Source organism: Gymnogyps californianus, chromosome 1 (assembly GCF_018139145.2).
Source record: "Gymnogyps californianus isolate 813 chromosome 1, ASM1813914v2, whole genome shotgun sequence".
Taxonomy (NCBI): Eukaryota; Metazoa; Chordata; class Aves; order Accipitriformes; family Cathartidae; genus Gymnogyps; species Gymnogyps californianus.
In genome coordinates, this window is record NC_059471.1 from 104095246 (window position 1) to 104121983 (window position 26738).

Genomic DNA, 26738 nt, shown 5'->3' on the forward strand with positions numbered 1-26738 from the left:
TGTCAAAACTCAGAAAACAGATCTTCAGTCATTGTGATGGTTTCCTGTAAGTGGCAGGTTGGTGGTCAGCAAAAAAGGAATACAGGTTATTAGGAGCTGCTGTGAAAAGAACAGAGGACAAATGAAAACTATTATAGCAATGGTGTGTCAATATCTTGAATACTGCCTGTAGTTTTGGTCACTGCAATATTCTTGTTCACATATATGCTTTTGAAAAAAAGGTGTGATAGAATTAGAATATGCCCAAAGAAAGATGGCAGGGATGGTTAGGCAAATGCAGTGGCTTCTGCTTGTAGAGGCAATAAAACAGACTAGAATTTTTCAGCTTGCAGTGAAAGTGAGTGGGGATGGGGTTGTGGTAAAGAGCCATAAAATCATAATTTGTATGGAAAAAGCAAACAGGAAGAAACTTTTCATTGCTTCTTTAAGCGGAAGAGTGGAGTTTGAGGATAAATGGGATTAGCCTACTTAGATCCAGTGAGAAAAGGACTAAGTGTATTCATGGAAGATTGGTCTGATTGGGTTAATTACATGCAATGGTCCATGTGTAATCTCTGGCTCACAACTGATTGCCAGAAGCTAGGAAGACACAAAAGGGGAAGGGATCACTCTGCACTTGCTCTATGTTGTATACCTTTTGTCTAAGCTGCTTCAGCTGGTTTAGAGAAAGGATACTTGGCAATGTGAAACTTTGGCTAGGTGATCCTAGATGACTGTGGAATAAGAAAGAGAGTTTAGGTATACATTAGACTGAAACTACTTTGCACTTTATTTTGCATTCAAAATTAGTACATAAAAAACAAATCGGCACATACTAATATGATGTCTTTGAATGATCATGTTTATCAAGTAATCAAAGCATGCTGTCTTTTTCCTCTCCCCAATAGAATCTTTGATTGGTGAAACTTTTGTTGAAAGGATTATTGATAAACTTCAAGCAGCTCTGTCTAAAGCTAAGGATCTTTCTGAAGCTGGAAATACTGAACCATCAGTATCTTTTATCTGCGATGTAGCCTCAAGCTTTTTCAGCTCAGTTAAAGGGTGTTTACTGATGCCATCCTCAGAAGACTTGCTGCTTACCATCTTCCAATTGTGTGCTCAGAGGCAGGATGCTATGCACTTAACAGGTAATTTGGAAAAAGAACTTCAAACTTTTTCGTAGTTGATGATTACATTTAATTTCTTCTTTTTCATGAAACAGATTCAAGTATATAATAGAATACTGAGTTCACAGACATTGAGTGCTTGCAGCTGTAACTGATATGAAAATTTGTGCTTTAACTTACAGTTACAGTAATTTTAACAGTAGTTACTGCTAAACATCACAACAATCCTTTACAAGGATTTTAAACTTTTTTGATGTTAGTATCCCTGTGCTTCAGCTATCTTTGTGGCTGTGATATTCCACACTTTCTGGAGTGTTACATAAATTATTCAAGGACTATGGAGCACAAAGAATGAGCATTGTTTTTGTTCATTCTGCAATGTGGGATCCTATGAAAAAATGTGTGCAATCACTTCATTAAAGATACATATATTTATTCTGAAACCATTTATACTGGTCAAGTTGCTCTGATAAATTGTGACCCATTCCTCTCTTCACCAGCATCTCATTTTCAGACTAAGATCCTGATTTATATTCTTTGAATGCAGAATTTGAGAGTGATAAATTGGTATATGCATTTACTGACATAGATACAAAGGAGGAAATGTTGCAGTGTTGTTGTAGCAGTGAAGTAGGACAACACTAGCCTGAAAACCACTGCTGCTTTGCAAATGACTATTGATATTGTGAATATTCAGTATTTCAGTATTTTAAAAAGATTTGCAGTTTTGAAGACCATATGGACATATAGTAGTAGACAACAGGAACATCACTCTTATTCTCAAATAAATATTACTTGTGTGTCAGAGTTAATTTAAAATTGCTCTACAACAATAAACCCTTATATTTGCTCTTGATAGTTATTGCATGTAACCACATAGAAAAGAGAATTATTTTCCTGCTCTGGGACCTTTAGACATGTGATCGTTGCTGGATGCTGTAGGTTGTAATTTGAGTTTACCTGTTTGTGGTGGTTTTGCTTGTCTGTTTGTTGTTTTGTGTTTTGGTTTTTTTTTTCCCCTACAATAGATTTACTTGTATCTAAATTAAAACACACTTGGATGTCTGGTGTAAATTCACTTGTGCATCAACTTCGGAGTATGCAGAAACAGAGTATCTTTTTGCATAAATCTGCACTGTGGGTCAAGAATCAAATTCAGTCTTCCTCTTTGGATGTTAAAAGGTAATTGTGATGTACATGTCTGTTTCATAATATGTTGTTCTCCAAAACAAACTAAGATCAGTGCTATACCATTCTTTATTTAATTGGCATCTGCATTACTGAGGGAGTTTTCAGCCTGTCAGAGGTGAGAACTGTGGGTAGAGCATAACTTAAAACGCCATTGGTATAGCATGTATATAGCATTGATACAATGTATCAATGTAAAATAAAGCAGCTTGCCTTTACTGGATAGTGCCAAACTTGTTTGTAGTGTTTTCTCCTTTTCTCAGCCTTCAGGTTTTGATCTCTGCAGTCAGTGGTTTGTTGTCTAAGCTTATGGAAGCTGACGGACAGTCTGGATATCTTGTGGGAGCTTATGTTGAGCATGTCATGCCAAACAAAACTGAGTGGGGGAAATTGCACGAGTCTCTGTCTTCTGAGGTATGAAAATTATAACGGACTTGCACGCGGTAGTCAATCTTACCTCAAGTCTCTGTCCTTTAGGGTGATAAGCATTCTTTATTTTGACATGGCACTGCAGTTATGAATACGCATATGTCTGTGCAGAGGTTCTTTTCAGCCTCTGTCCATGACAGAGGACAAAATCTGTATGTTTATGGCCCCATCCAGTACTACTGGAGAAAATCAAAATCTGTGAAATTACCCTTTTCTGCATGGAACACCAGCAACTTACTTTACAATTCAGGAATTTTGTTGGACAGAATATACATCGTGAAGGTGTTCTTATCTTTAAATTAATTGTTCTATAAGATTCGTTTTGTGAAAGATGCCAATATCTACAGAGGAACATGATATACTGACTATCAGCAAAATGCTGACATACATAGAGTGGAGAGTGGGGAAGGACATAAATTTCCTGTCCAACCACCAATCTTCAGTAACCTTAGTATTTCTTGTAAAATATATAGAGTTCTAAAGATACATATTTATTTCTGAGGCAGCAATGCAGTTGCAAGTTACTGCTGTGCATTTAGGTTTTTTTAATATGCTGGAGTGGGTCATCCTCACCATTGTGCTTTTGGTGTTAATTTGTATCTTTCATGGTTATTTTTTAATAATTCTGAATTTCCAAGGTTAAACAGATCACAGCTCTTCTATGCATCATTAAAATGTCAATTATTTGTTCATGCTCTTTTTATGCACATATTACAGTGGATGCACAAACCTCTTTCAGAAGGAAGGCTTAGTATGAATTGTGAACCTTTGGAATCACGCGTTAAGCTGTGTGGCACAACTAAACTTCCAGGCCATCTGTGTACTTCAGCCTTATTAAGTAAAATGGTGCTACTTGTATTGGAAAATGTATAGTCTGTGGAAATGATGATGCTGAAAGAAAGAAAATTGACAATATAAGTAAGTTGCAATAGTAAAACTTAAAGGAATTTCATTTTATAGTAGTTGTAAATTAACCTGAATTGATAATTAGAAATGAATAGTTAAAGTTTGGCATATAGGTATGAGAAATCATCCTTTTACTTTTTTTTTTTTTTCCTTCAGTTCTCCTTTAAAAGCATAAGTATGCACAAGTATAGTGTTTATATTTCTAGGACTTTTTGTGATTATATACATGCTATCTCAACAGAACTTTGAATTTGGATAAGTTTGAATTTATGATGAACTTCAAAGTTGTTCATTGCCAAAACACATGGTGCATTGGCATGAGTGGGCAATAGGAGCTGTATCCATGCCATCAAATAAATGCCCTGAGTGTTTAGATAGATGTAAAGATATTTTGAGGCAGCAATTTTCCTTAATTCCACCAGGAGGAATTTTGTTTCTTTTTATTTATAGAATGCTCAAATTAGAGCCAGCATTATTAAATTAACAATTCTGTCTCCAAAAGTCTCACCATGATGAGAAGTATAATTGTTCAGTGTATGTCTTTGTAAGCTAATGAAGAAACCACATGTTAACTGTTAGCATCAAATTTGTTTGGTTTTTTTTCTGGACTTAGATCTTGATTGCCTTGTCTGCAAGAAATATATATATTTAAAAAAAAAAAAAAGACTAGAGAGGAGTTAGAGTTCTTGTCATGCTTGATTTACTTTAAATTCCCTGAACATCTAGAATAGATTACTGTAGCTTTTTCTTCTCTTATATTTTATTATGCAATGGCAAATATCCAGTTCATGCTCTGAAGCACCTGAGACAGCGTGTAAATATCTTTTTAATGCATTAAAAACATATTTTAAAAACCCGACAAAATCTTGACCTGAAACTTCTTGCTTATGCACTGAATATATTCAGCAGGTGTTTGTAAACAACACCTTCTGTTGTTTAATTAGTTGCAGAACTGTTGTACTCATTACAATGGATTGAAGAATTGGAGAATCCTCCTTATCTGCTTCTGGAATATCTTCATATGTTAGAAGAAATGCACATCACGTATGAGAAGTTCAGTACACTTAGTAATACAACTAGCCTTCAGCAAACAATATTTGATAGGTATGTAGGAACAAACAACCCTTAACTCTGTCTTCATATTTTGCATTGTGTAGAGTATTAAGTGCCACCATATTTCCTTATGTGTATTGATTCAAACATCATCCAAATGCTTTTGTTATGAGCTGTGCATCTGTATATATTAACCAGGGTCTTTCTTCTTCTTTGAAGATCAGAGGAACATGGAAGACTCTGGTCCTTAACCATGGCTAAAGTGATTCGTGCGGAAAACACTGTATCCTGTGAGATGAAACAACTTTTTAAGACAACAGAAGGGTATCTTAATACTGCTGCCTATAAACTTTTAGTTTGTTGCAGATGTTGATAATGTTAAATGATACTGATTCTGATGATACTTATGTTCGTTATCTGATGATAATGTTAAATGATACTTCTGACAACTGAAGACTGAAAATTTGGTAATATATGTGTATGGTATGTAAAAGTGAGACTCGGTTTAGCGTGTGGGATTAGTTATGTCATAGGATATTTGATCATTATGAACCAATTGACATTTTGTTTACTAGTTAAACTTTTGGGTTTGTTTCATTCTTGATGTTTTGCTTGTATGAATAGGTTTCTGCCATTAACAGAGGGCAGATTGCATACACTTCAGTGTCTATCACCTTTTTTAACTGAGGAAGAAAAGAAAGAACTTGTCTTCCACTGTGTGGCCAAACTTATGACATGCACACAGACAGAGCTTTCCAGCACTGATGGTGAGTATGTTCTTACCTCAGTCCACTTCATTAGAATTTAAGAATATTATTTTGTAATACTGTTTGCTTTTAGATAAAACTATAATAATATTGTTTTTCCTGGAAAGAAATGTCTTCTCAGTTTGCATATTTCTTCTAGACTGTTTGGCATAGTAGTTTTCTGCCTTATTAAGGAAGTACAAGCTATACTGCCTGGTACGAAATTAGAACTAAAGGATTTAGACTGATAATGTTAAAAGAATTTTGATATTGCTGTACTTCTTGTTTGGTCTATCCGATTTAAACACATCTGTAAATATCGAAGTTTTCAATTTATCATTTAGGCTTTACACAGCATGCAAAAATATTACTATTGTCAACTGGTAGTGTCATGATTGTCTTTAGATGCTTTAGCAAGAACTCTTTCACAGTTTATGTATAATTTTTGAGTAGTTCTTCCAGTACATGGGATATAGTGTGCTGAGTCAGAACTGCTGTACATACACTTTCAGCAGCTTTTGAAAAATTACTTAGAGGTGGTTGATAGTTTCCCTAACTCTTACTCTTCGGACTTAGTTAAGCCTTCTTGGCTTTCTGAGTGAACTGATGAACCAACCAAATGTGTCTGTGAAACTTTAAACAGAAAATGGGAAAAAGAATCCTCACTCCTCCCCTGCTGTGGCGTGCTCTTGTTTGTAACGCAGGTCTGCGTTTTCCTTTCTGCTGCTTCTCATTTTCCTAGGGATTGCTGAGCAGACAATATGTACCCAAATTTTCCCATTAAGTGTGATGTAGGTTGTAAGCTTACCATTCAAGTTTGAATTTTTTTCAGATCAGGAAAGTACTGGTAAAGTTCTTGTAAATCATTGCACTGCTGCTTAAGTGAAGTGGGTTTTTTGTTTGTTTGTCTTTGCTATGCATATATGGTACTTTAATTAACTCAGTTCTTTGTCGTCATGCTTGTAAGAAATGTTCTCCAAGAAATCTAGATACATGCAGTTTTCCTTAAAAATGGAAAACAGTACTAATGCAACTGTAGTACTTCACTCTGAAAGTAAAAATTAACACTTACAATAATACAGGAATTCACAACTCACAGTTACATTTACTTAGTTATCTGTCCAAATAATTGCTTAGCATACTACATTTTTAGTAGCACAAATAGATTTAAATCTTAGCAGGTATTTTTCCTTTTTGTTAATTGTATAAACCAACAATTAATCTTATAGGAGTTTTTGGTTGGTTTGAGTTTTTTTTGTTTTTGTTCTTTTTTCTTTTAAGTTTGGGTTGGATATAGTATGTTTGATTTAACAATGGCATCTCTGGATTAAGTGTTCAAAGAAGAAAGCTTAGGTATTATCCAAACTGTCTTAAGATATTAATGTTAGGTTCAAATAAAACGATCCGGTCAATTGACACACATTCTAATGTTTGTTTTGTCTTGATAATTAAGACCTATTGAGTATGATATTGTTATTATGTTATAGGAGCATTTGGGTGTCTTTCCATTTTGAACTCCTGCTTGAATGATAGAAGTATTGATTGTGATCATCTACTACCTGGAATACTAAAAATCATAATATCTTGGAAAAATGATAATGAGGACAGCTTTCTCTTTAGCTGGTGGGTGCAACTTTGAGATAATTTGACTTTTTTTTAATCTCTAAAACAAGAGTTTAAAAATACAGAGTGGTTATTAACTCAAAATCAACAAAATCCATTTGTAAGTTACAACTGCCATTCACTGCTCTAATATTACATTTTTAAGCCTTTGTAGAACCGCATGCCTCAGTTTAATATACCTGTCTTTATCTAATAACTCATACTGAAGAAAATTACTCAGGTGGTTGAAGGCTAGGAAACTAGGAGCTTAATGCGCCTAGATGTCAACTGTTTTCAAAAGCATTCAGAACTGACCAACTTTTGTAGGTGTTGCTGGATATTCAGTTCCAAATTCTTATTGCTTATTTAGGTAGCAGAAAGGGAACTTGGATACCAAACTTAGGTGTCTGGTTTTTAAAATTCTGGACCTGAAAATGTAACTTGGAAAGTTTCCAGTAAGGAGTGAAAATATACTGAGGTTCATTTGTCTTGAGTATAGTGAGAAAAATCCAAGCAACAAAGACTTGAAATAACGTACACTATTTGGACAGTTGAGGGCTTATATTTTATTTTTAAAATTAGTAACTTAAATGATTATTTTTCTTGCATTGATTTAGTTAAAATTGCTGAATTTAATAGTTTATGTAAGTATATTACTTGAGCGAATATGTAAACTGTACAATTTTAGGAATCTGTATAACATGCAAATGAGCAAGTAGCTCTGATAGCTTATTTTGTACCTGTTGACTGACTTATTTAGACTTGGCAGCTAATGTGGTATTCTAACTTTGAAAGACAGAGTATCAAAAGCACTTAGGGCAGAGCCTGGTGCAAGACTAATTTGTCCTAAGAGGAGGAGTGAAGGCAAGAACATATATCTTCGTGTTGTAGACACGAGTATTTATAAGCTTTAGTTGTATTTTTATTACAGCAATCTGAAAGAAACAAGTGCTCAGTTGCTTGGTTTCAACATAGAGATGATTCGTTACCTTCCCTTGTTGCTGAAGTATTCCACAGCTCCTTTGGCCGATAATGAATGGGACTTCATCATGTGCTCCATGCTGGCTTGGTTAGAGGTAGTATGAAAGAGACTATTACTAATCACTGCATTGCAGCTTTTAATAGGATCCTCCTGATGCCCTGTGAACCTACTGGACTGATGCCTGGGGGGCGGGGGGAGCTAAAAAAATAGGCAACAAAATAACTGAATTTTTATAATCTCACTGGGCTGTCTGATTGACATTTCATCCTAAATCTTTGAAAGCTTTATGTTAAAAGTTCACCTATCTATTTACAAAGTGGAATGTTGGGTATCAGGATGATACAGTAAAACATTGTAGAAGCTATGCCACATAGCAATTAAATTTGAACAAAGATGCATGAGGATTGCCAAGAGGAATGGAAATCAGAGTATTCCTAATGGTTCTTTCTTAGATTTTAGAACACAGTGGTCTTAACAGTTTTAACTTTGTGTCATTTAATGTGTGTGTTAACTTTCTAGTACTTTAGAGTAACGATCAATATTAGTAGCTGGGTACTCAGCATTTCAAAGATAACTTATTTTAAAAAGCATCTCAATCAAAATACGGAACTAAGAAAATAAACTTTACCTACCACGAGTGCTAATGCTGCATCTTTACTTTTGATGTACTTACGTTTTTAGATTATTCCCTGCATATGGCAGCGACATAGCCATGTCAGCTTAGCAAATATTTGACACAATGTTAAGAAGAATTGCACAAAATCCTCTTTTCATGACTGACAAAGGTCATGTGTGGCTTAGAAGTACAAGCAATACTGTATCTCCAGTTTCTTTTTGTATATGGAGATGAAATTACCTCACTCTTGAAGTAATATGACATTTAGTAATGGCATTGGTAATTGGAGAATAATTTTGAAATATGTCTGCTGTAGGTCTCTATGTTGAAAAATAATATCCATTTAAGACCAAAGGCTAACGTGACATATAAAAATTAACTGAAAAGCAGTATCTTCATTTCAATATCTAACTGATCACATGAAATATCAAAATTATATTCTAACACTGTTAGAAAACAGGTCAGAGTGAACAGCTGACTACTTTGTTAATCAAATAAAGATACAGAATCTCTCACCCACTAGTTTGTTGGTTTGGTTTTTTTTTTTTACTTTAAATTATAGTGCCCTCTGTCACTACACACTTATAAGAGCAGGCTGGAAACTTCTGTGTGGCCTTTCTTGGTCTCAGGATTAATCTTCTTACCTATGCTGTATGTGCCTCAAAACTGTATTTTTTTTATTTAAAAAAAGAAGACCAAACAACAAACTTGTATGAAAAACTTGTTGCATAGATTAAGTGCTTGGGAATATTTTTAATATTTAATGATATTCCTTTTTGGGGGAAACTAGTAAGAATAAAAATAAAAAGGAGCTATGTTGGGGGAAAGGAAATATTCTCCTGATAGCCACTGCAATAATTTCCAGTTTACAATAGTGTATTGTCGATTTCCTTTTGCAGTTTGGAAATGCAAGTATGATATTGGTATGGCTTTTATGTTTAGGAGAGAAAAGTGAGGGCACTTCAAATATCAATTTTAGCTCACTTGGCTGCACAAGTGCTACAGATAAGCTACAGCTGCGTACATTTCTATTTGAGTCCACTTGGTGGCAGTTTCTTTCTGTCATTATAAAGATGGTCATATAAGGGAAGCAATCCAGGATTCTAAATGTTGGTGAGACTTGGAAATTCATTTCAGTAAGTCTTACTAAAGTACAGATTACATTTTTAAACTCTTCCCCTCCCCTGCCCCCCCCCCCCGCCTTGTTTTAAAATGGTCTTTGCAATTGAGTCTTCTTTGAAATTACACTTTCTGGTATAGACAGGGAATGTGAAACAGGTATTTTAAAGCGAATTTATTGTTAAGAAATCTTCCTCTTATTTTTTCCTCCTAGACAACCAGTGAAAACCATTCGCTTTATCATATCCCGCTTGTGCAGATTTTTGCTTGTGTCAGTTGTGACTTGGCATCTGCCCTTAGCGCTTACTTTGAAGCTGCAGCTCCTGAAACTACTGAAAATCTTCCAGTGAACTTGATCAGTGAATGGAAAGAATTCTTTTCTGAGGGAATTCACAATTTGCTGCTACCTTTGTTGGTGAAAGTCACAGGCAAGTATATGGCAAGGCGGGTAACAGTGGTACCTATCAGGCTATTCTGAAATAGAACTCGATAGGCCGTATTTTTGAATTTATAGGAATATTATGTCAACATAGTTTACAAAAACTCACATAGTTTACAAAAACACTTAGATGCTAATTAGTGAAGTAATTGCACTTAACATTGTGACTCTTAAGATTAGATGAATTCTGATAAGCACAGTCTGAGTTGTTTCTAGTAATGCTTGTTTATTATATCATCCATAAATTCTGTATCACACTTTGTCTTTCTCTGTTTCAAATAGGAGAAACCAAAAATGCATCTGAAGGCTCTTTTCAGAACTCTGTGTTAACGTCTTTGGGTGAAGCTCTAACTTACATCTCGAAGGACCAGTTGTTAAACCATAAATTGCCAGCAAAGTTTGTTGCAGGCCAGGAAACAAATCTTCCAGATAAACTCCAGACTCTACTAAATACATTATCTCCATTGTTGCTTTTCTGGGCTAGACCTGTACAGATTTCTGTCTACCATATGTTGTATAAGTAAGAATCAACAAATTTCTCACTTCCCCGACCTCCCCCCCCCCCCCTTTTTTTTTTTTTAAATGTGCTGTAGAACATGCACTTATAGATACGTGTTTAGCAAAGTCATGTTCCATTATGGGAGAAAATCCTTAACTGGGCAATTTGTGTCCGTATTGGAGGACATTATATAAAACTATGAATGCTAAATTTAATTGTAAAAGTAGACTAAATATATACTGAGAAATTTTACTGCAGTACATGAAGATACAATTTTATTTTCTGTACCATAGTTACGTAGATATCGGTATGATAACTATAAAGCTATTTATTTTTAGCCCCTATTTTAAGACTCATAGAATCCTAAAATATAAACTGAAATATTCCAGGTTTGATCTGGGTCTGACAGTATCATTAAATAGCATGACCTTTTTCTTTTCACTAATTTAGATAAGAAATTAAGAAAGTGAATAAAAATGTGTAGTATTCTTGTGAACTTTTTGGATATCTCTAACACCAAAAGAGAGAATACAGAATAGTATGTGCATTTGACTGCTCAAAATGCAGATTGCGAGGCAGCTGGCTTAAGCGTAAGAAGCTACCATTGTCTTTCACTTATACTGAGGCATAAAGTTGCAATAGCTTTATTCTGATAGAGATGTTTATTTTAGCATGACTGAGGAAGTGTAAAACGTCTGGAAAAGAACCGAGCAAGGCTACATGCTCGTTGGCTGTCATTCAGGAACCATCTTTGCAATGGTGACATGTCTCTTAAAGATTCTGTGTTGTTATTAAGGAATAATTGCCATTATTTTATTGCTTATCATGAATGTTGACATTGATAAACAAAGAACTATGCATCACATATATTAAGATAGTAAAAATTAAATCTGATTTCCTTTTCATATTTCTACAGATTAATGCCTGAATGCCTAAATTTGATGACGAAGATCTCAAATCTTATGGTGACGAAGAGGAGGAATCAGCATTGTGTGTATTTTTTCCTCATGTTTTTTTACGACTGTTTTCCATATTTTTAAAATGTGTTACAAGAGTTGAGATTTGCAGCAGAGTAGTCGTGTGTCAGGAGATGTTAAAAAAAAAAAAAATGACATGGCTATGACAATAGGGTCATAAATATTGAAAATATTCAATATAATTGGTTAAATCTGCCTTTGTGCTAAAACTGGAAACAGTATTTGCAATTGTTTTCTAGGTACAGTTACTAGAGTAAGTGCAATATATATGCTTTATATTGTAAAATCTTGACAACTTTTACTGGACTGCTGCATTCAGAATGTGTCCAGCTGCACAGGTAACTTCAGTTTCTTGAACCTCCAAAATTGGCCTGGGTGTTTTATACAGCTTGAATCCGCTAAAGTCAACAGTTTGAAGAGGGAATACAGTAACTGATCTAAAAAAAAAGGGAGAAAAAAAATTGGTTGTTTTTTTTTTACCTCAGCCCAATGATTAATACCTTTCCTTACTATGGAGCTGCAAAAGGGTTTTTAATCCAAACCCAAACCCAACACGTTCAGTGATTAGGAGATCCATTGTTCAGTTGCTCCTTTGTTGGTGTGACTTGACAAACAAAGCAAGCAAGCAAACCAGCTGTCCGTGATGTAGGTTATGAGATCAGCTCAGCCATAGACCACTTTCAGATTAAGTGATCAGGATTCAGTTTATATTTGTCTTGCAAGAGGTAAAAACACCAACTGCCCCTTTCAGGAAAAAGAAATACTAAAATCTTAAAATCTAGCACTAATGTGTGAATCTGAAAGTAAATTTTTCTGTAATAAAAGGCTCCTTTTATGTTCTACATACATGGCTTTACTAACATGACTTTTCTAGGAAAGCTGTGAATATAAATTCAGTTAATGCTCTGCTCAAGACTTGAGTTTACTATGCCAGGTAACATTTTTCCATAGATCGCCTCCAGCGGCTCTTATGTCTGTCCTGGCCACTCAAGAACTCTTGCTAGAAAACATCCTGGAATGCATTCCAGTTGGAGAATTTGCAGTTATTCAGCCCCTGAGCGATGAGTTCTGCCTTGTTCTAGGATATCTTCTCACTTGGAAGTTAACATTAGCTTTCTTCAAAGCAGCTTCTTCTCAGGTATATGTTCAGAGTCTTTTCCTTTTGACTGAATTTCTTAACATACTTATTTGGTTTGAATCTTGCAGTTTCATCCAGCCTTTTTATTCTTCTAATTATGTATCTTCCTACCTCTTGTTTTTGTGTAAGTAGTGGAATTCTGACGGCATCAATAGACTTAGATTTCTGCACTGCAATAGTTAAGGATGGTAATATTAGAGTAATAAAGAATTAAGATTTATTAATAGATGATTCTTTCTTGCATTTTTGAACAAGCTTGCTACATTTTGTGATCTTCTAATCATTCAAAATGGTGCAGAAAACTAAATCACTCTTCTAAACACTTGTTCTGAATCACAGTCTTGCTTTTCCTCCCTACAGGAACATATTTGTATTATTTACAGAGTAAGCTATTTTTGTTAAGTCTCATCTGCATTTTGTGTGTGTGTGTTTTGTGTTTTGTTTTTGTTTTTTTTTTTTAACGCTATCAGCTGCGAGTTCTCTACTCACAATACCTTAGAAGAACTAAAAGCTTGAATAAACTGCTTTATCACTTGTTCAGGCTTATGCCTGAAAACCCTGTCTTTTCTGGGCCAACTTCAGAAGTTCCAAATAAGGACACAAAAACCTTCTTTACTGAAGAGCTTCATTTAGATGTCAAAGGTTAGTAAAAATTGTATTTGTGCTTGAGAGAGTTTTGATATTGCTGAAATTTAAATATGCTTTTCTGCTTAAAAATACGTATTTAGAAAAATCTTACCTATAAAATAGATACACATGGACCCATTTGAAGCTTAACCAAAGTTGAAATGTTTACCAGAAAAATCAAGAAAAAAAACCAAAACAGGAAATGCTTAGATTATTCACTTAGGGCAGAAATTAATACATTGCTACTACCTGAATCCTGAATGTATGCAAAGATTCCAAAATACTAAAAATGTGTGATGTGTTCTGGGACTTCTCCATTGCTTCTAGATTTTTTTTTTTAATGCTAAATGGAATTTCTATTTTTTTTCTTCTATTTTAATACATAAATAAAAACAAATTAAAAATATATTTTAATATATATTTTTTGAAATGTTTGAGATGTTAAATTGTGTGTTGTTTTCATCATGCTGTTCAGAAGACCCAGTTAATCAACCATGATGAGAGAAGATATGCTGGTTTTTTTAGCTGAGAAACATGAAACAGAGAATTAGTTTTTAAAGTTACTTCATTGATTATTTCATTGGTTATTTTATAGATGTAAGCAAAGATATGGTGTTTCCATTTCTCAATTTTTTGCTTGAACATCACTGTATGTTGCAGAACAATTTATCTGAATGACAGTAAGAAAGAATTACTAACATGGCATCCCAAGAGAAAGATTTCCCTTTATCTCTTTATGCACTTCTATAGAACACTGCAAACCTCAGACATCCTCCAAACATCTTATTGTTCGTTCTCTCCAAAGTGAGCATTTTGTCTTTCTAGAATAGAAAATTATTCTTGATTTCTGGCAGTCCACCTAGAGTTCATCTCTAAATTAGAAGATGAATTTCCAGTTCTGAAGTGTTAGCCTAAGCTAAAAAAAGAAACCAGACTGATGGAGAAAGGCAGAGTCAAACGAGCACTTACAGCAGCAAATATAGAAGGAGCATGTACATGAAATTCTGGTTACCAGTTATGTTGGTATCAAAATTTTTGTATGTGGTGTGGAGGAACCAACATTTGTGACTAATGTGTTAAGAATATTTCAACATCCTTTCTTTCCCTCCCAGGGACAGGATTCCTGTCATCCCAGATTCCGCACTTGGCCTGCTCTGTGTACCATATAACACTGAAAGACTTGCCGGCCATGGTCAGGCTGTGGTGGAATAGCTGTGAGAAACGTGTCTTCAATGTTGTAGATAAATTTACAAGCAAATATGTCAGCAGCGTGCTTTCTTCACAGGAAATATCTTCTGTTCAGACTAGCACACAGTTATTTAATGGCATGACGGTTAGTAAGACTTTTTGTCCTTTTTTGGATTTACTTTAGTTTTTTGCGAACATTGTAAGAAATGTTACTTCTCAGAACTACTGTATTACAGTGTTTTATATGATTGCATTTTTGTTGTTCTAAATGACTGATGAAAACATAATTTAGCTTGGTATCGATATATTATGTCGATGTTTATTAATATTCTGTTTGGAAAATAATAGAAAATAATGGTTTTTTTGATGTTGGGGAAGTTGAGGAGGTAAGTGGAAGATACTGCTATCAATATACTTCTTTTTAGTTTATTAAAAAATTAATCAGTAGATTGAAAAATGGATGGTAATTTCTTTTTGGTTTGCCAAGATATAAGTGGATTTTTATTTTCTTTGAGAAAAGTGTTTTCCTGGTCTAGGAAAATTATTTAATGTGTGTAGTAAAGTATTTATGGCTTTTTTTTATATATATATATATATATAAAACAAGACTAGAGATGGTGCATATCTCTCTGCAGAGTTTTTTAATATGTGCATTTTTTTTATAGGTAAAAGCTCGGTCTGCAGCACGGGAAGTCATTGCTACCTATTCAGTTGATGATATATTTATTGAACTAATAATACAGCTTCCATCAAATTACCCACTGGGATCCATAACAGTTGAGAGTGGAAGAGGGTTGGTGTGGCTGTACAGCAATGGCGCAATTGGATGCTACAGTTAAGCACGTATCTTACACATCAGGTGAGTTTAGAGAAAGCCCCTAGTTTTGAAAAGTTAAGAGTCCTGATAATAGAAAAATATTCCTAGTAATGCAATATTATTTAGATCTATATAATGGATCTCATCAGTAGATCTCAAAGGACTTCATAGAATTGGTCACTCTTACCATCTGCTTTTCTCCAGATGCTGAAACAGAGAGGTAAACTTATCGGCCTAATAAGTCCTGTTAAATCGATAGCCAAAGTTGAAAATTTAGATCTCATAAGACATGGGCCAGTGTTTGCCCCATGTGGCAATGCCATCTCAATTATAATTTGAAAAAAAAAAGAAAAAAAAAAAAAAAAAAACCCAAAACCCAGTACATGAAATTCTCTAAAAGATTAGTGGTTGCTGAAGTTGCATCATCTGTGACAAGAACAAAACAAAACAGTGATTGAAAATTTTAAAATCCCCTTTTAAGTGCTAAGTGTGTTCTTTTCGTTGTGATGAATGCTTGCGTTTCTATAGATTAAGACTCATCTGTATTTCATGTGTTGGCTTTATAATTTATTCACTGCATATGTTGCATATAATTTCAGATTATAAAGCCTTCAGGCTTTGTTTCCTTCATGTGCTTATGAATAACAGTAAGAATATTCTGAAGGAATTCTACAGTATTAACAGCTCTTTTCCCTCTGTTAGAATGGAAGTATTATGGAAGGCTTATCTTTGTGGAAAAATAACGTGGATAAACGTTTTGAGGGCGTTGAAGATTGCATGATCTGTTTTTCAGTCATTCATGGTTCCAACTATTCTCTTCCCAAAAAAGCTTGCAGAACATGCAAGAAAAAGTTTCATTCAGCTTGCTTGGTAAGTACCTAGACTAAATCTTTTTAAATAGGCAAAATATCCATTTATAGTTTGAACCAGGAACTTCTATTGTAATACCATCAATTCTCCATTACGTCGTTGGAGTATCTGGGATTAGCCGAACTCATAAATTATTTGTATGGATTTGTACTAAACTGTAAGGGCATGTAATGGGAGAGGGGTTGCTACACTTCACAGATAATAATTATCCATTTTGTGTTCACTAAGACATAAGCCATTACACCTACGTAGGGTGTAGCAACAGCATCTTGTTGTTATCAGCTCAGATATGGGAATAGAAAAGGTTAAATTTAATTTGTGCAGCATGCTCTTAAGTAAACCATGCTGATCTGGATAATTAACATTTAACTATATCCAAGTCGTCATAGGCATTGGTTGTATGGTTACAGAGTATACTGGAACAGGTTGGCATCTGTGTGGCCATACAATGGAGGAATTATTGCTGCTTTAAAAACGCTAGCTTTTCATTCTAAAATGAGACTGGATGAGGACTCCTTTGTGTCAGGTTTTTTAGAATAAAACTTTAGAGGGGGGGTGTGTAATATGTGTATATACATATACAAATACATATGTATGTATATACATGCATACATACACAAGTAGAAAGGTTTTTTTACTGTTTCTTGTTTTTTTAAAGTATAGTTAATGGTTTGATAGTTATATTCATTGGCAAATAATGGTTATTATTGATGATAAAGCAGCGTTCCTGATACTCAGCTTGCATTCGTATATTAAGCAGTTGTATTTCTCTTTCAGTACAAATGGTTCACATCCAGCAACAAATCCACCTGTCCACTCTGTCGAGAGACATTTTTCTGAAATAAAACGGTCTTTCTTCTTTCTGTGAGCTAAGTAGTAAATGAAGAGGAGGCAATAAACTGTATGTTGAAAGAAGCTAACTACTTGGAAATAATGTCAGTTACTTTAAATTCTTGACTAGTGGGATATGACACATATTTACCTCTGGACTGTTTTTTGTAAGTTTGAAGATTCTTCTTTGGTATAAAGAAATACATAAGAATAATTTATTTTAATTTGTATATTTTTAAGATATTGATATATATTAAAAATTCAGAAATAATGCAGAGTTATGTCTGAAAAGTGGTGTTTAAGCCACAGCATAGTTGATTAAAACCCCTTATTTTAGGTATATTCTAACATGGTGTTATACACTTAACCCAGATCATGCCTCGTAATATAACAGGGGAATTTAACATAGGTGGTATAAAGACTTGATTTTTGATTATAGTGCGTTCATAATAGTTCCTCTTATGGGGAAAAAAGAATGTTGTTGCTGTTAGACATTAAGGCATGGAACTAGGGTGGTAACCTTCTGTTAAAGCCTAAAATTTAAACATAGCATGCTCTAAATTAGCATGTTTATAAACTGAGCTTTCACCTTTAACAGTCTTGTTTTCCCCAAAATCCTCAGCCATCCAGCACCCTAAAAACATGAAAACTCGGAAGCCCAAGTAAGTCAAGAGAGCACAATCATTCCTGCATGACAATGAAAAACACTACCTATTTATTGCCAATTGGCTTCTAAAGAGAAGGTGTACACACTGATCAATTCTTGTTTTCATTATTTCAGTTAATGTCTTCATTAGCTGGCAAATTAACTATCACTGAATGTACACTGTACTTCCACTGTCCCATTATAATAAGGACTCTAAGTGAACATGACATGTATCAGAATTTAATACTGTCTTCAACTATACATTTTTTTTCATGCTTTTTTTCTAACAGCAGTAGCATACTAATATATTCTAACCTGGATGGTATTTGTGGTGGATTTCTTTGAAAAGCCAATAAAAGGGGGGGAATAAATTAATTTTGTCAGTCTCTGTAGTCTCTGGATTGCCGTCTCTTCCTCTGTGTTCAGAATACTATTAATTCAGAAATTAACAGTGTAAATTTTCAGATGCCGAGTTTATAGCGTACTCGGTTGGCTGTGCCTCAACAGCTATTTTTTTAGATTCTGTATGTTTTCTCAAAGTTGGTCCCTTTTGAGGTGACAGCTCTAGAAATGATTTTTAGCTGTTGATAACTTAAGTCTGTATTTTTGACAGGTAACACTGGGCTTCCAGAGGAGAAATTTCTTGACATTTTTTGAGAAAGAGAGAATGGAAAGGCTTTAAAACTGGTATTGAAAAGGTCTAACTGAAAACACAGATTAAGGAGCAAGCTGTATTGTTTCATAGTTACTGATACTAAAACTCCAGGATTGTCTCTGTTGCATCACTTTGGTTATTCTAAATTACTTCTTTGCAAGTTCAATAACTGATTTGAAGGCCAATTGTGGTTAACCGGGTATTGCTTGAAAAGGGCCATCTTGGCCTCTTCTAGCAGACCCTAACTGGCAAACTGTCTGCTAGGAACAGCCTTGTGGAGACCTTTTGTCTTGGTTCTGCTAGCACAAAGCAGTGCAGGCGCTTGCAAAGCAGCAGTATGTCTTTTGACACTGGTACTTGCTGACAGAGCAGTGCCTAGGGGTCTGGGGGAGCAGAATTTTTGCTTTCTTCTTGGTCAGTTTGACACTACATAGAAAGTCTGTATCTGCCATGCAGCGTATTCTCATGTGCGCTGAATGCAGCAATATGCTTCCCAAAACTCTCCAGGCAGTGTCACGTTCTTTGGTCTTCTAGGAGAAGGGAATAGGTGTGCCCTGGCAAATGCCAAGTGTATGTGCAGACCTCTGTGTAGACACAGCAAATTTCAAAATTAAAAAAAAAAAAAAAAGTTACCTGGCCTGTCACTAGTTCCCAGTCTTCACCAGGATGATGGGAGCATAGCAGGAATCACTTTGTACAGAACTCACCTATGTTCTTACTTGAATTGCATTTTGCCAAGTGCTTCCACTGAAGCTGCAGCAGACAGCAATACAGTGGGGCCAGGAGAACTGACTCACCATTTATTAAAGTGGATGCATATATTTCCTTGTCCAAATATCCAGTTGTTAGATAGTCCAGTGCAATCGTTTTTTGTTGAAAGCATGTTATGTTTTATTACACTTTCTGTTCTGATTTTCATTATTCTGTCCTTTATAATTTAAAACTGCATACACTGTTGAGCATTGTGATCTACTGTGCCAGATGACTGCCCTTTTTAATCTTTGATTACCTCTTTTAAAACTAATTCTTTAGTTATAACTACAAGCTAGACAGATTAATTAAAAGTTCCTTCTGTTAAACCTGTAGTTTGATTCTATTACATGTTTTGACTACATCTTAAAATCTTCTTTTGGTGTTACGACGTTTGCTCAGCAACCTAACTTTGTTAGCCAAAGTGGTTAACAACATAAAACTTCTGGAGCGGTCTAAGGATGACAGCATTTTGGTTCATTCAAACAGCCCTGCGGCTATGACTATAACCTCAAAAAACGTGCTTCTACATAAAAGCAAAATCGCCAAGCATAACACCTCTTCTCCTTACAGTTTTCTAAGGGAAAAATGAAAAAAAAAAAAAAAAAGGGTAGCTTAGCAAAGGGTCTGCCATCAAGTCAAAAAGGTTCTAGAAGTAGGAAGCAGTCAAATTGAAATATGACTTCTCAGAATTGACTAGTTGGTAAGCTGCAAGACCAAAACTTTGCTTAAATTCTTCAGTGGAAGACTGTGGAAACACATGTTGTTTCACAGATGGCCACAAAGTTTCCTCTCAGTTTCTCCATTTTGACATTCCTTAGACAAGTTATTCAGAAGGTAAGAATCAACAAAGTCCTGAGTCTAGCCTCACTTTGGTCAACGAAATGCATTCTTTTTAGACTCAGCAGTTTCAAGTACTAGAATTTCTTGTATATAGTATAAATGTTGAGTGACATCCTTAACATGACTGCATCTTCCCTCTAAGCCCTCCTACTGTGTGTTTGTGTTCACATTCATGTTTATCTATATAAAAACAAATTGACAGAAAAATTACTGAAGGGGATGCATTAGCTGTGTTTGAACTGTTGAATTGCAGTGTTGCTCTTCAATGGTCTTCTAAGCTGGGGAATGGGGACTCTTAGGATGTAACACAATCACCACTGCACGCTTCCTGCAATCTAATCCTTTTCGTATTTTCTTCAGGACGGTACAAGGAACAACTTTTATGCCAGACCAGTGTAAGCTGACTTTTGACTTGTATGAGTCAAAAGTGGCTTCTCACATTCCTTTGCAATAAAATACCTCAAATGGTCTAGCTAGGTTTGCAGTCACGTGTTTCTCCTAACAGCATCTGCACTTCTGACGTGTTATTCTGCCTGTCCAAAACCTCCTTTTTTCAATCTCCTAGGTAAGTCTTTTTGGGTGGTCAGCTCAAAACACAGAAGAATTTTTAATGTTTGTGCAAGCTGGGTAAGAACAGTGTCGTAAGTTTAGTTCTGAAGTCTTAAATGGAATAGTCTTTTCAGTGCCTCAGCATCCTACAAAAAAACCTGGTGACCTTAGTCCCCGTAAAAGAGCTAGCTAATGGTTTATCATAACATCACTTGACACAAACCCTTAAAAGTCAGTTTCTTTGAGAGCACAATCTCCACACTATTGCCCAGAAGACTTTAGGAGAGTAATAGCTTGCCTTTGTCCCAGCTCTTGAGATGATACACTTACTGCATCTTTCTGTTCAGAAGTACACCATTTCCTTACAATAGAAACAAACTCAGTAATTGTGCCTTAGACCTGTAGAAGTGCCTGATACTACATCAAAATGAGTAACGCTGATTCCAAGTATTCATTTCAACCCAGCATAGGTACAGACTAGCTATTAAAACAGGAAGAATTATATCAAGTACATTATTTTAATAAGCCACAATGACAAATATACATATTTATAGAGGAAAAAGTCTTTAGTGCTTAAGTGCAAATGCAACAAGGTAGGATATTTCACAGTTCCCCCACAACTGTCCTGCGGATAGCCAGAGGACAACTGTACCTCTGACAGCAGATAATAGCTGGTTAACATCCAGAATAAAAATAAATACAGAGTCTTGATCAGTTTCACTGCAGTTATCAGGAAGTGAAGATACACCTTAAGAGGGTGGAAATCTTGGCTTAAAAATTGATTTGACAACTTCACAGTACTCTGTGTTCAACTTTCTGCATGCCTACTATCCGGAAGGTTAAGAGCAGTTAGCAAGACTTCCTAAATTTGAGGATAGTAAGCATCTCTTGTCCTGCTTGCCTGGAAAGTACTCGTGTGCCTTCTAAGCCACATTTCTTCATTGTTTCCAGAATTTCATCTGTAATTGAAAGTGCAGTGTTACAACTGAGTTTATATAGAAATCAGCTATAAGAGGCAGCGCTAATGTATCTGCCAAACATAAGCTGTAAAGCAAAGATTATAAACTGTGTCGTCTTACTCTTTCAGACTAATTTTTATGCAAAGTAGTCTTCCACCAAGTACAAATAAAGTTTACAATTTACTAACTGAAGTTCTATATTTTGGTACTATTAATAGCAATGAACAATTCAGTTATGAAGCTAATTTAGAGGAGAAACTGAAATTTGTAGCACCTTCTCCCAAATGCTGCCTAATCAATGAGGTGTGAAAGAATACTCTTTCTTCTTGAAACTACTTGATAACATATAGCCATTAAGCATTAGATCAGAAGAAGCAAGTCCGAATCTCTTCTCTACGCATGTCACACTGAAAGACATCACATTTCCAACTAAAGGCTTTGCCTTTTAAGTTTACAACACCATTCTCTTTCATGAGAAAGGATTGGCCTGGCTTTGTTACTTAGTTCAGAAGATTTACAGTCACCTTTCAGACTTGGAACTGCAGTCTTGCAGAGCTGCTAGGGTCAGGACCTACATATTACCATTTTCCAAACTAGCTCAGGGAGTTGTTAGTTTTGGTAAATTTGCTTATATTTTTGGTCTAGCTCACCATATACTGGATGCACAAGGCATGAATTCAGAAAAAGGATTCCAAGAGGCTCTAAAAGTTCCTCTGTAGATTAGACACCCACACAAACTTGAAAGATTAGAAGCACAAGACTCCACAGAGATGCCATGGTTTGTATAAAGCATGCAGACACACACTAGCCATCTATAGCATTTCTAAATAATGACCTAGAACACCTATATGAATTTCAGTACATGCTACCAATCTTCAATTAGTCGCTATCACCATGTTAGATTCAACTGATGTTACGTACTACTTTTCCTTGTTTACTGAAGTCTGATAACCTAGAGAACATTGCTGTGATCAACATTTTGATTAATACAGTGTTAAATCTGGTTTGGCACATTTAAAGGTCCAAGGAAAGTGATCACCTGGATTATTTTCTTTAATTGTGACCAAGTAGAATAATCCTCCTGGTGAAAGCAGGTCTGGTACTAATGGAAAAACTCTATCCATTACTTCTCTGCCCTTTTTGCCACCAGCCCAGGATGCCTCTATTCCGTGGCTTTCCACCTAGGAAGAATGAAAGCAAAAACTGTCATAATACAGAATGATAGAAGTGTCAGTGGTACTTACAAGAGAAACATCACCATGATCTCTAGCTTTAGGTGTCTGCCATTAGAAATCTGACAACTTTGATTCAGCAGATTAGTTTATGCAGCAGAATTATTTCAAGACTACTTCCTACACGATGAACATAATACTTTTGTTTCAAGTTCTATTCTTAAACTGAATTAAAAGAGCTACATTTTGTCACGTGCTTTGTATGTATTTTCTTGTAATGTTTTATGAGCTTGTTTGTCAAGTGGAAGGTGGCCAGAAAACCCTTTAAGTGTTCATGGGTCAAATTCTGAGAGTAGGAGTCTGCAGAAGCAGAGGATATTTATTTTGCAGGGAACAAATGCATTTTCCACTGAAAGTCTTCTATAAGAATACTTTAGCATGCCTAACAGAAGTCTTACATGGTTTATATTTGATGGAGAAACTAGGTATTGAGAAGCAGCACCTAGCAATCCTTATTCCCATGTAGTCTTTACAAGCAACTCTAGCAAATTATTTTCACTAAAACAGTGCTGGTCCTACAACATCCTTTACTACTTCAAAAAAACACTGCAGTTTTCATACAGGAGCTTATTTGATTTGCCATCTCTCCTCTGACAGTAGAAATACCATTTCTATTGTGTATTTAGAATTTTTCCTACCTCTTCAGAAGGTGTTTCCACGTATGGTGGATTAAATAGCAGTAGATCAACCTTCCCGTTTAATCTTGGAGACAGTCCTTTGACCTATAGATGAAGTTGATGATTCTTTTGTTATTTTTTTTTTTTGAAACATAAAGAATGCAAACATTTTGTAAAAATACAGTTACATAGTGCTGGATATTGTGAGCATTTCAGCCTGACTCAGGAACACTAAACTTTACTTTCTATGTGCAAGAGAAGCATCAAGAAGAAGTACCCATGCATAGCAGAACAATTTCAATAGTCTTAAGACTATGTTATGTATGGGATGTAGAAGAGCAAGAGACACATATGCGGACACAAAGGTAGTACTTTATTCTTGCTCAGCTCAGAATCTAAGTTAGATATAAAAGAATTTTGAATTTATCATCGGTTAACGTGTTACCCGAAAATGACCAATCTGTGACAACTGCAGTTCAGTTGTCAAGTATGAGCAGTTGTTCATCCATTTCAGATCACATTTATTGTTGCCTGTCTTCATCACCTTTTATAAACATGTATATTCAGGGTATTTCAAAGAAATATCTTGCTAAAAAGATAAGAAACTTAGCTTTTCTCCATATCAAATTTTGTAAGAAACAAAACATAACAACATATGCAGTTCCTAATTAAATCAGACTGAGAACCAAGAACTGCGTAGCATTAGAGGAAGGGCTATGACAATGTCAGGTCACTGCAGAGTTCCATGTGCAGCATTTTCCAAACTATATGTACATAATTTATTTTTTAAAATAATGTATTTTTAAAGCTTAAATTTGAATTTTAGAACTTGAGTAGTTTGGTTTTCCCTTATTTCAGAAACACTTTGGCATTTTGTTGTTTTCTTTTTTTCATCCGTGCCAATTAAGAGAATGTTTGTTCTAGACTTCATGGTTACTTTCAGTATCTCTAGTAAGTATTAAAAAATTGAAAAAACAATAAAGAAGATATTATTGAAACATCTGTCTTACCAAGTCAGTAATGACTGGCTGAAGGTGAACATTGTTAAGCAGAGCTGTCTCCAGTGTACAGTAAGCTGCCATCGGGTTGATATCTGTACATCTAAAAGCAAAATATTACAAAGTGTAAGTTACTGGCTACTGTATCTGGAAGTTTAACCCTGTGAACAACATGCTAATTTACGTACTCTCAATGAAAATATCCTTTCCAGCACCCTTTACTTTGCAAGTAAATAGCAAAAAATAGCCAGTAAAATGCACACAATGTATCAGCAGCTAAACCACTCAACACTACACTGGAAGTTCTAATGACTGTCTGGAAGCTGAAGTATAGGATTTCCTTTTCAACACTAGCTCTGCATAAATATATTTCCATACAAGTCTCTAATAAAATCCAGTTACTGCCAATACCCAGGTAACTAATGTGTCATCAGACCTCAGTAAGACCAGTCAGTGGCTGAAATTTAGGATTCAACCCAGCAAACACAAGTGTAAGCTTAGCGATTTGTCTAAGAAGTGGGAAAATGGAATTCTAGTCACACCACTACTTAATTGTTACAGAACCTGACGTAAATAGTTTAGTCTCTCTTTGCTTTGATGTCCATATCTGCAGAATTGAGCTAATATTTCTTTGTGAAAAGAATAGTTTTTAAAATGTGAAAATGAAAAGTATACATGTGAGGGCTAAGTATTCTTTATTATTGCATGCAACAGTTTAAGTACTATTATACTTACATGTACAGTGCACTGGATCCAATAATGGAAGAAGCTAGAAATGTTGAAACCACACCAGATCCAGATCCTATTTCAAGGCAGATCTCAACTCTAAAGAGAGAAAACTGTGGATGACTTTTATTTGTAACACATAAGAGCACCTGCAACAGATGCAGAATTAGTGAAGACAGTGTTATGAAACCTGCTGCCCTTCTCCCAAACGTGCTGAAACACTTGCTGATCACACGGCCCTCAAAGCCCACATTACGACATGTTTCGTAATGGCTGCCAGGCCTACTGGTGCCCATACAGACAATTCCTGGTTATCACAAGCCACTTTGGGAAACACGTATGCTTCCCCCGTGCCTAACATTAAAGTTTCCATTAAGTACACAATCTCAACAGTACAGGCTACATTTCTACAGCATTTATTACACATTTATTGCAGCAAGACTGAACTCCAACAGAAATTATGGAAGATCACCATGAAGCCACACAACGAAAGCAGGACTCCAATACAGAATACCTCAGGAGAGTTTCAGCCAGCTCTGGACAAACAGCAGTGGCAGGCAATTTCAAAATAACCACTCATAGGATTAACTCCTTGGGTGATTTCTATAGCGGTTATGTTATGGATAACAACATACATAACAATGTAGTTATGTAGACATACTTCAGCCACGGAGACGACAGCCACTGACACTGGGCAGCAACCTGAGCAGCTACGCAACTCCTACAGCTTCTTCAGGGTTGAGACGCGGGCATTTTACCACCTTCAAATACGTGCTGCTGCCACCAGAGCAAGTATCGGCCCTCGGCGCAGCTGCTCCTGCCGTCGCCCCCCAGCGTGCCACCCTACAGCCAACGAGCAGAGGCCGAAGCCACCCCGAGAAGAGCCTGCGCCGCCGCGCTCCCCTCAGCCTCCCCCCGCCCTGCTCACAGCGGGAAGCCGTCACCCACCTCCCTCCAGGGCCTGAAACCCGATCAGCAGGCAACTCGGGGCCCTAGGGACAAGCGGCCGCGGGGCTCGACGCCCCCTCCCTCGCGTCCCCTCCCCGCGTGGGGAACCGTTAGCGCCGCCCACCGCCCCGTGGCGGCACGTGCTGGCCCCGCCCCCTCCCCCCCTCCTCCCCCCGCGATTGGCTGCTCCCGCCCCTCCCCGCCGCGCCTACCGAGCCTCCCTCAGGCGGGCCGCGTCCCGCTCCAGAGCATCCAGCAGCAGGAAGGTGTCCTCGGCCGGCTCGTACACGTCCCGGAAGGGCCCGCGCGGCCCCACGTGGTCGTACCGCGGGGTAGGGAGCGTCGGCGCCGCCATCCCTTCCCGCCCGGCGGCGCGCATGCGCAGGCAGGCCCGTCCGTCCTGGCCGACGCGGCAGGGGAAGGGGGCGGGGCCGAGGGCTCTGCGCGGGGCGCTAGCGCCGCGAGTGGAAGGGCGGGGCCTGCGCGGGGCTCCGGCGGCCGCGGGGAGGAGGGGGAGGGCCGCGGCACTCGCGCCACCGACACCGCCAATGGGAGGGCGCCGGGTTGGCCCCGCCCGTAGCGCCGCCCCACGGTCAGCGGCGGCGGCGCCCGCCTTGGCCTCGGTGGTCGTGATATTCAAACGTTAACTCCCAGTGAAAACTGCCGTTCTCAGTGAAATTCC

The 26738-nt window shown here is 36.7% G+C and overlaps 2 protein-coding genes across 2 annotated transcripts in view; one reads left to right on the plus strand and one right to left on the minus strand.

The window, feature by feature from the left end:
- Positions 1-18165, plus strand: part of LTN1 (listerin E3 ubiquitin protein ligase 1) — a 31099-nt gene extending 12934 nt beyond the window's left edge. The window contains 21 exon segments of the mRNA XM_050895275.1: positions 888-1127; positions 2135-2288; positions 2558-2708; positions 3441-3588; positions 3591-3641; positions 4574-4733; positions 4902-5006; positions 5307-5449; positions 6916-7051; positions 7962-8106; positions 9962-10175; positions 10469-10706; positions 11602-11612; positions 11615-11675; positions 12614-12800; positions 13271-13442; positions 14540-14760; positions 15281-15401; positions 15404-15474; positions 16135-16302; positions 17080-18165. Coding sequence (XP_050751232.1) covers positions 888-1127; positions 2135-2288; positions 2558-2708; positions 3441-3588; positions 3591-3641; positions 4574-4733; positions 4902-5006; positions 5307-5449; positions 6916-7051; positions 7962-8106; positions 9962-10175; positions 10469-10706; positions 11602-11612; positions 11615-11675; positions 12614-12800; positions 13271-13442; positions 14540-14760; positions 15281-15401; positions 15404-15474; positions 16135-16302; positions 17080-17142 — 2960 coding nt within the window. The 3' untranslated portion in view covers positions 17143-18165.
- Positions 18166-21001: 2836 nt separating this feature from the next.
- On the minus strand, positions 21002-26411 carry N6AMT1 (N-6 adenine-specific DNA methyltransferase 1). Its single transcript, XM_050911392.1, has 6 exons — positions 26269-26411; positions 25118-25207; positions 24395-24485; positions 23406-23489; positions 22575-22716; positions 21002-21535 (listed from the first exon to the last, which is right to left on the minus strand). The coding sequence occupies exons 1-6, from the start codon at positions 26409-26411 to the stop codon at positions 21426-21428; spliced, it is 660 nt and encodes a 219-aa protein (XP_050767349.1). The 3' UTR covers positions 21002-21425.
- Between the last annotated feature and the right edge of the window lie 327 nt (positions 26412-26738).

What these genes read in the sequence shown, in the direction of transcription:
- N6AMT1 (XM_050911392.1), bottom strand. Translation starts at nt 26,411, where the DNA reads ATGGCGGCGCCGACGCTCCCTACCCCGCGGTACGACCACGTGGGGCCG. An exon ending in GCCCGCCTGAGGGAGGCTCG is followed by an intron (nt 25,208 to 26,268) that starts GTAGGCGCGGCG and finishes TTCTCTCTTTAG; the next exon opens with AGTTGAGATCTGCCTTGAAA. An exon ending in GGATCCAGTGCACTGTACAT is followed by an intron (nt 24,486 to 25,117) that starts GTAAGTATAATA and finishes TTTTGCTTTTAG; the next exon opens with ATGTACAGATATCAACCCGA.